This window comes from Kryptolebias marmoratus, linkage group LG24 (assembly GCF_001649575.2).
Source record: "Kryptolebias marmoratus isolate JLee-2015 linkage group LG24, ASM164957v2, whole genome shotgun sequence".
Taxonomy (NCBI): Eukaryota; Metazoa; Chordata; class Actinopteri; order Cyprinodontiformes; family Rivulidae; genus Kryptolebias; species Kryptolebias marmoratus.
The window spans coordinates 19639324-19649314 of record NC_051453.1 but is presented as its reverse complement, the minus strand read 5'-3'; the positions used below and the strand labels follow the sequence as shown (position 1 = coordinate 19649314).

Here is a 9991-nt window from a genome sequence, read left to right as displayed (position 1 = left end):
GTGTCATGACTGCAGGTGTTTTTAACTGCAGACTAACGGGCACATCTAATCTGGGACAGGTGTCCATTTAGGGAAAGAAAATAGACTGGGTGTGTTCTTATTTTCTACCTCCAATTTGAGTGATTTCATACTTTTTTCCTCAGAATCGAGTGATTCCATATTTATTTCCCTGTGTTTGGTCAATAAAAGTATCATTTACTGACTTCCACAATGTTTTTTCTTCATTTCTCTGAGTGTTCCTGAAAGCCAACAAGTTGCACCTTGGAATGACCTTATTATTGTATCATGATTTTGATCTGAGTTTGTTTTACAGCATGAAATGTCTGAATGAGTGCTCATCCAAGACTGGTGATTCCATACTTTTTGCCAGGGGTTGTAGTTATGTATCCAGTGATTACTTTGAGTTTCTTTAAAATCCTTCCATTGGTTGAGATATTTTTCTAACAGACACAAACCCACACAAAGACAAAATCATTATAATAATGATAATGCAAACAAACCTTCAGTCAAAATGTAAACCCCATCTGCATAGACGTCAAATCCTCAGGCACATGGTCTGTAACAGCATCAGTAATTTCCACAAACTGATTGGTCGTTCTATCATCCAGAGCGCACCTAATGATTAATGCGGTGCTGCGTTGTTGACTCATCTGTTTACCTTCATACAGCACATGCAGCTGCTTCTGTCTCCTCCTCGCACGTCTTTGTTGTCTCCTTGCGATGTCTGACATAAGCACCAGCCAATGCGCTGGTCAAAACGTTGTGCAGACTCCATTTTGATCTCAGTGCACTGCTGCAAGCCTACTCTTGATGTGTTGTTGTGAGCGCTGGGGAACTCAAATACATCGCAATGTCATATCATTTTATAATAGCGTATGACACTTTTTTTTCCCCATTATGCCAAACTTTTTGTTAGCATTACTATGATGTGTTAACAGTATATGGCACATTACTGTATTGCGTGCTTTTTAGCAACATTGCATTTTATTTAGCTCTTTAGGCTCCATTTTTATTGTCACTTGTTTTAATCATATCTTAACAATTTTCTGTTTAATTTAGTCATATTTTTTTCTACTTTCATCGAGTTATTTTAACTAATGATGTGTTACTTTGATTTGTTTATACCGTTTACGTCTCTTTTGATCAATCTTTGGTTTTAGCTCTGACTTTTTTAACTGCCTGTTTTTGCGATTTCACTCAAAGCCTAATGTTTAAACTGTTTTGTTTCTGATCCATTTAAGTAATGAGCAGCTTTAAATCTTTTCTACACCTCCCTCTCCTCTAGGTGCTGATACCCATCTCCCTTTTTGTGTCAATTGAAATTGTCAAAATCTGCCAAGTGTACTTCATCCATCAGGACTTGGATTTGTACGACGAGGAGACAGACTCTCACCTGCAGTGTAGAGCACTTAATATCACTGAGGATCTGGGCCAAATGCAATACATCTTCTCTGACAAGACCGGCACGCTGACGGAAAACAAGATGGTGTTCCGACGCTGCACTGTGGCAGGGGTGGAGTACTCCCATGATGCAAATGGTGAGCCGAGCCAAGCCAGCTCACACAGACATACACCCCTCAGTGGAAACATTGAATCCCCATCACTTTTTAAAGTCATACGTGTGTATGTTGTGTAGCCAGAAGAATTGCCATGTATCAGGAAATGGATTCAGAGGAGGAGGAATGTATGTCTCGAGGTGGCACCCTGCCCAGGCGGGACAGCATAACCAGCCACCAGAGTGTCCGCGTAGTGCTGCGCTCCCACAGCACCAAGTCTCACCGCAGGACAGGCAGCAGGGCGGAGGCCAAGCGAGCCAGCATCCTGTCGAAGCACACAGCCTTCAGCAGCCCCATGGTCAGTTCAACTCACTGTCCCACCATCCACCATCTTGACCCGTTTGCTCTCCACTAATACCCCCCCCCTCCAATTTCACAGGAGAAAGACGTCACCCCTGACCCTCAGCTCCTGGACAAAGTCAATGAGTGCAGCAGTCAGATGGACTTCATGCGCTTCCACAGCCAGCCCATGTCCCAGCTGCCCGCCGAACTCTCTGACATCATGGATTTCTTTGTCGCTCTCACCATCTGCAACACAGTGGTGGTGTCCTCCCCCAATCAGCCCAGGCACAAGGTAAAGACCATCACTTCCCTTTCCTGTGTGTGTGCTATTCATTGTGTCTATTTACTGTAAAACGTGTGTGTTTGACACGGGAGGAGGCTGGATTTGTAGCATGATGCTGCAAGCATATTGGTGCTGAAGTTTACAGAATGTGGCGTCCTCCTTTTGCTGCGTCCGCCCATGTTGTTCTTGGAGTTTGTTCATACTGTCAAATGAACTGCTTCTCTACACTGTCTGCATTGGGAAACATCAACACAGCTTAGTTTTAGGATTAAAAAAAGTTAAAGTAGAATATTTTTAAAGGGAACTTTCCTTTGGTGGTTAAATGGTCAACATTTGACAGGAAACAAGGAGAGAATGGGACAAACATTGCAATAATCTACTGTATTTACCTTTTACCATTGGACCTTCAGTTATTTGCATAAGTAAACATTACAAAATCAGCATACATAAATTGCTAATTTGAAATTGTTGGTTTTTTTAGATCCTTAAAAATAATACATACGGGCAATGGATCTCAAGTTTTGTTTTGTTTTTTCTTTTAGTTGGTCTTAAGAAGCAGGGGTAATAACTTCAACAATATTTAAAGGATATCTTGGACAGTTGTGTGGGGTTCTGTGAAGGTTATGAACAATTAATACCTTACCTGTTTTAGATAGCTCTTTAAATGCCCTCAGTTTGGAGAAATGAGGACCCCAGGTTAGGTCTCTTCATCATTTAAAAAAGCTACTTGTTGCCCACTTTAAGAGTAAAATACTTTAGATTCATCCAGTCTTAATAGCTAATGATTAATCTCAAAACCTTATATTGCTAATATTCTTGAAAACATGGGTGCACAACAGCTTTTAGCTCAAGCTATTCTCATGACCTTATCATAAGGTGTTTAAATGTATTAAATCCTGGTTGTTTTATTAACTTTTCTTAAACAAATGTGTTGAGTCCACTGCACACGGACAGAAGGGAAAGAGATCGAGACCGTAGGGGTTACAACTGGAAGGCTTTTTTTTTAAAAAGGTAGTAAATAAATAAAATGCATTTACTTACTTAATTCTGATCAGACTGACAGGCTAACAACTAGTTTGAACAGGACCAAGATCAAAGTGTGTTTTTGCCATTTTTAAACACCTATAGTTTAAAGAAAAATTCATGCAAATGCTTTTTTTTAAACCTTTCTGCCACATGTGTTGCTATATATTTTTAAAAATATATGTAAATAATATAACGGATGCTGCTGTTCTGGAATGGGTGGGACCACCCAGTGGAAAGACTTTAGTTCCGTGCCAAGTCGGGACAAATAGAGCCAATGAGAAAGGGCCATTAGTTTTGCATGACACAGTTATTTATTGGAATTATTTGGTTATAAGCATAAATAATGGCAGCCGCAGCTAGTTGTGCGGTCTGGGACACATCCGGCGGGAATATTAAAATTTTTCTGCCAACAAAACACAGGGAATGCAAAATTTATGGTGGTGTAAAGGCTCATAAAATGGCGTTTGCTTGAACCGCTTTGAAATTTTGAAAACGGGGGGCTGTTTTTAAGAAAACAGCAATCTGCTTTGGAACTGGGTATGCTCAAACAAGCCATTATTAGCTTGTCAATACAGGTATTTGCTCTTGCAAACAATCGTTCAATTCTGTGTAAATATGCATGGTCCAGCAATTATTCTTCAGATATTTGACACTCCCCTCACACACACCCCTCCCAACAAACTGTGTAAAAGCAGAAATCAGTCTTAACCAGAGCTAATTTTATGTTTCACTTCATGATTTAGGGCCATTCCCTGTTTCATGTTACTTTTTCTACTTAAATCCTGCTGCAAAAAAAACAAACCTCTGCTGGTACAGAAACAATTCTGCTAGCCAGGGCTGTTTATTTTCTTTCATTTTCATCAATCTAATGGATCATTGTAGAGAGAGGGCATGTATTCTGATTGTAAAGCTGAGCTCAGCCATAATCATAGTTTCCACTTTATACTCTTTTCAAAATAAACTACAGTGGCAGAAACAAATGTTGGGATGCTACAACTTGTTTTTCTTTTAGAATTCATGACATAATTATTTTTTTTTTTCTGGAGAGGTGTATATAACTGACTGGAAAAGCACTATTAAATACACCTTGGCGTGCCACTACTAGGTGCCGGTGTATTTTGAATAAATAAATAAACACACAGTCCTGACAGTAATTTTAATTCTTTGAAATTGACCATTTTAACTAGAGTGTAAATATTCAAAAGGAATCATTTCTCCTTCCTAGTAAATAACCAAGCAGTGCAAGGTTGACAGTGGTGTAAAGGTTTGTAAAATAGTGTTTGTATGTATTGGAGCAGTTTTAAGATGACTGCAGCTCACTTTGGTCTTGGCTGCAATCAAACTAGCCTTTAGCTTGTCACTCCTGTCAGATTTAAACTCTTATTTCTCTTTGTTCACAACTTTTCACTCCAAAAAGTCCAAAATGTTCCTCCAGAATCATAAAATTTAAGACAAATTATGAGGAGCATCAATTAAGTTAAAAGTTGTTCTTCTGAAACGATAAATCGAGCGATTTTGTAACTGGAATGTTTCAGAAACCTTCCTAAACGGAGTGAAATGTGTGTTTGCACGTAGCTTTCACTGTTCTGCTGCCTCTGTCTTTGATGTGCTCGGGCCAAACATTTCTGCTGTGTATCCGAGTTTTGTTTCGCTTCTGTGGGAGTTCGGGTGTGGTTGTTCTGCTCGGAGGTGACATCCTCTCCAGCCCAAATGCAGCGTTGTTCCGGCTCGCCATCGCGCCCTGCCTCTCAGGGAGGCAGATCGGTTCAGATTAAACTCTACACAGCGACACATTATTTATGTAGGTCTGTGTTTGTCCTTCAAGGTTATCGTTGTAGTCGGAGGGATGTGTAAATATACACAAATTCACTGACTTAGATATGGTCTCCTTCCAGTTTTCTTTTTTTCTCTCTCTCCTTTTTTTATTGTTTTGATTTGTTGCCCTTGTGCTAGTGCAATTGTTGACATTTTATTGTGATGCCCTTGTGGCTAACCCGTCAACTGAGGGATTTATGCTCGTATATTTGTAAGAGCCGTGACTCCAGCTGTCGGGAGACCACGCAGTGAGTCACCCTCTCCGCTGTCGTACTGCACCACCTTGAGAATGAAGGGTTAGCTGAAACGTTATTGCCTGGGGGGGCATTTTCATCAGTTGTGCAAAAACACTAAAGCCGGGCCTTTTTAGTTTTCCCAAAGCATCTTATGAAATGAATGACAATAAAATCCATTTGATGAATTTCTCAAACCAAAGACATTCTTCTTCATACTTTACAATCATTGTTTAGTAAGTATCTACTGAGGCTTCCTTTTCAGTGGTGTTTAATAATAAACACCACTGAAATAACTGAACTGAAAAATAAAAAATTTGAAATAACACAGCTGAAGTAATGGCATGAAATGCTTGTATTGCCGCTTTCTGTGGCAATACAGTGACAATCTTGTGAGTCCGTACTTTATTTCTAGCTGTTTAGCACATTAAAACATGATGAAGTTTGTTATTGTGGTATATTTTAATGTTAATAATGGCTTTCAACATTTAGATGTTGCCAGGCAGAGGGATTGGTTGTTTTTCTCTTAAGATTCTAACGAATGTAGAAGAGTGTGATTGACCTAAAATATCAGGTTGGCAAATAAATGACAGGAAATCAAAAGTTTATCCATCGTCTTAAAAGTCAGCCAGTGTACCACAAATAAACACTGTTTGTATTTCAGTTGCTAAAATTAACTACGGTAGTGTTTATTTATTTAATTTTATTGAGTCTCAGCCTCAATTTAAAAACTCCCTTTTAAACAGACCAAACAACTTCCTCCTTTGTAGCAGGGTCAATGGTTAGGATTAGGTAATCTGATAAAAAAGCTCATAAACCTACATAAATCCCTAACAGTTCAGGTACAGGAGAGTATTTCCTATTTTGTGCTGCCCCGGAAGCTTTGTAGTTTCGCTGTAATTGTGCATCACATCACTTTAAGAACCAAAAATTCAGCAGATGACGTAAAAAGTTCACCCCATTTTAGTTCTAGGGTTTTGCTTATCAGGACATAATAAGAATGATCAGATTTTATCAGGTTCTAAAATTCTTCAAATCTAACCTGAAGTGTACAAAATCTCACAACAGATTCCAGCTTGTCTTGATTTATTAAACCCAAACAAAAACAAAATGAAAAAGCTCTAAAACCTAAGACCACCCTTTCTGCTTCTGCAGGACCTAGGAGGTTCAGTATCAGCCAGGAGCTGCTGATCAAATGTATTGATGAACTGATCATCATCAATGTGATCACCTCTGTAAAAGCAGGAGTTTTGTCAGTTTGTTGCTCTGGAGCAAACAGGTGTGTGTTAGCACGACGCCAAGGCGGAAAGACATCAGCAATGAAGTCAGAGACACAACTGTTGCTGTCCAGCAATCTGGGAAGGTGGAAAATGTCACTTCTAAATAATTTGGAGTCCATCGTTATACAGTGGGGAGAAAATATTCAAAGAGGCGTGAAGAAGAACTCGGGTGTGTTGGCGAGGAGCACAGCGCATTAAATGTGCGACTGACGTCTGCATCGTATGACTTTCAAAACATGAAACCAACCCTTTCACCTCTGTTACTACCTCGCTTCGCAGCACTGAGGCACATCAGGGCTGGGTTAGCTTCGCCGCCTCGGTCCATTCAGAAATCACACCGGGGCGGCCAGAAGGCGTCTGAGCCCTGGCCTGAGGTTTCTCAAGAAAAAGGCTTTCAGGTCAAACTGCAGGATTGTTTCACAGCTCTTGACTCATCAGATAATCAAACTTTGAAAAACTTTATCTCTACATTTCTTAATGCTGTTCCTCTCCAGAATAAATTGATTCAGCATCTGAAGCAGTAGCTCTATAAAATAGTTGAATGTACTGTTACAGGATAGCTTGAACGTTGTTCTTAGTTGTGCACCGGGCATTTTGGACAACACGGTATTTCGGATTGGGCGTTCTAACGTTGAAGCGAATTTATCACGTTCCTCTTCAAAGCAGCGACTTTTTGCTGCTGGTATTTTCAAGCAGCTACATATTTTAATGTGCTCACTGAAATAAAGTCTGCTCACATGACTGACACCACTTCTTTTCCTTCAGGAGGCTTTCCTTTTCTCAAACTTGAGTTATTCCAGCTTTGGCTCAATGTTTGCTGTCCTCCCTGTTCCTCACAGTTGGGTCACATGAGAGAAAGCTGCTGACTGTTGACTGCAGGGGAGCATACCAACTTGTGTTTGTGTTGTGCGAAAATATAAAGATGGCAGCCACATGCGAGATGACAGTAACTGGTTGTTTGTTAGATTATGTTAGCTTTGATTAAACCTAGCAGCTGTAGGTCGAAGTTGAGGCACATGAGAAAACAAATACGTTCATGTTTAGGTTCCCAAAGTTATTTGGATGCGTCCACTTGAGCAGTTTCACATTTTCATGTTGAAAAGACACATTATTTGTCTCATCTTGCTCATTGCTGCGGCTCCTCGTGTCTGAAAAGCTTATTTTTATCTCCTGTGCTCTGTAAGGTTTCACCACAAAGGTCCAGTTTGTTCAGGTTTGGTTTGTTAGAACAAAAAGCAGAACTGCTGCTCATTTTGTTTAATTTGTGCAAAACGAGCCACAAGGTAGGAACTGTGCAAGTGAGACAAAAAATGGAATTTAAAGACTAAATCCTGAATAAATAACAAGCTGTTTTTGTCAGTTCTGCAGTAGTGTTACATGCACAAAAAGCTGTATACACTACCTATAAAAAGTAGTCAACCCCTTGGATGTTTTACCCTTTTATTGCTATCAAGTTATTTTCAGCATAAATTGGCCTTTTTCAGTGATTTCATAATTATTCGCCCCCCTTGCAGTACATATTTTTATTTAATTGGCATAAATTTGTAGAAATTTGATTTCACTTTGTCGTTGAAGTAGTTTTTTTGGTCAAAAGGCCAATTTAGGTTGACCGTGACTGATTTCTATTAGCAAAAAAGGAATAAAATATCCGTACTTTTCTATAAGTGCTGTATCATACTACGTAAAAGGAGATGGTGAAATGTTCTTCCTCATGAATAATTGTCTGTTAGAAAGTCTGATTCCTTGGCCTGAAACTTCAGGGTCTTCAGATGTTCTTATAAATGTGTTCCTGCTTGCCTCTGCTTTAGGCGTAACCATCTAGCTTGTCCACGTTCTCCAGGTTCGGATGAGGTTTGAGCTGAAGTCTCCAGTTAAAACCATCGAAGACTTCATAAAACGCTTCACCCCCAGCCGCCTGACCTCAGGCTCCAACAGCAGCAGCTCCTCCAGCCTGAACCGCTCCTCCAACAAGGGCTGCTCCAGCCTGCTCTCCTCGCCGTCAGCAGAGAGCACACTCACCAAGCTGAACGAGGAGCAGCTTTCCGGGTGTTTGGAGCCCACCTTCAACCACGTCCCACCCTCCTACGACAGAAAGGCCTCCTGCAACATGGAGGAAGGAGAGCTGCGCTACGAGGCGGAGTCGCCTGACGAGGCAGCGTTGGTGTACGCCGCCAGGGCCTACAAGTGCTCCCTGGTCGGGCGGCTCCCTGACCAGGTGACCGTGGAGCTGCCTCATCTGGGGAAGCTGAATTTTGAGCTGCTGCACACGCTGGGCTTCGACTCCACCAGGAAGCGCATGTCCGTGGTAGTTCGACACCCTCTCACCGATCAAATCACCGTGTATACCAAAGGAGCAGACTCCGTTATCATGGACCTCATCAAACCTCCTGACACAGGTAGGTAAATCCTCACTTATGTCACCTCCTATATCCAGTTGTTGAAGATAAAATAAGACCTCTGTTAAATGTTGATATAGGTATACTACATATAGGTATGTAGTAATGATGTGATTTGAACTGGGTGTGACTGGGGTCTGTATAATGTTCCTGTTGATGGCTGATATTGAGAATGATGCGGTCATTCACACGCAATCTCACACAATATTGAGTGATCATGTGTGATGTGTTAGCTCTTCACAATGTGTTGGGGTGACTCAGCTGCTACCAAATCAAATCGTAGCTCAGTATTTGTAAAACTGACTGAGTTACAGCCATTTTTGTGTTGCTTGAGTCGATTTGCTGTGACAACTATATTGAATTGGACTGACTCCAACAGTTAATAGGTTGCAGATGTACATCCAGTGTTTACTTTAGTTTTCTTGAATCCCTGGATACCTATGGGGGTTTGTTTAATTAGTTTAATCCCAAATACTCTTAACAAATGAACTGAGATAAGTACATTTTGATCTCATATCCAAGCGAAACTAAAAACAAAAAATCAATTGTTTTTTGGCTTTGTTGAAAAATTCCTTCAGAGAAAGTATATCTGTGCCTTTCAGCCACACTGCATGCATTGAATTCCTCTCTTTTTGATAATGAATGCAATGTTTCCTCACCCCTATTTGCCCAACCCTCCCTTTGATACTCTCTTGTGTCTACTGGGTGGCCTGTCTTTTTCTTTGAAAACCTAAACTCATTGCTTATCTTGACTGGAACCAAAAAGAAACTTCCTCTTCCTTTTCTGTTTTTATTTTTGTATTCTGTTTTTTTTTTGTTGTTCCATGAGCAACACGTTCTTTCTCTAATGGCAAACATGTATCGTGTTGTTAGTATTCCACACACACAGAGACCCACTCAGACTTTTTACACATTCACCAGACATCAGTCCTTAATAAAATGTTTCAGCAAACAAGGAGACAACGTTTTTTTATCTTCAGCAAAAAATTCTAAGATTTTATTGTATGAAGATGTTTATGTAATTTATCCATCCATCCATCCATCCATCCATTCTCTTCCGCTTATCCGGGGTCTGGTCGCGGGGGCAGCAGCCTAAGCAGGGAGACCCAGACTTCCCTCT

General features: G+C 40.5%; 1 protein-coding gene across 2 annotated transcripts in view; it reads left to right on the top strand.

The window, feature by feature from the left end:
• Nucleotides 1–9991, top strand: part of atp10a (ATPase phospholipid transporting 10A) — a 41801-nt gene that overhangs the window by 12977 nt on the left and 18833 nt on the right. For both annotated transcript variants that reach the window (XM_017423372.3, XM_017423371.3), the window contains exons 7-10: nucleotides 1286–1538; nucleotides 1637–1854; nucleotides 1936–2130; nucleotides 8316–8871. In XM_017423372.3, the coding sequence (XP_017278861.1) occupies nucleotides 1286–1538; nucleotides 1637–1854; nucleotides 1936–2130; nucleotides 8316–8871 (1222 nt within the window). The remainder of the gene's footprint in view (nucleotides 1–1285; nucleotides 1539–1636; nucleotides 1855–1935; nucleotides 2131–8315; nucleotides 8872–9991) is intronic.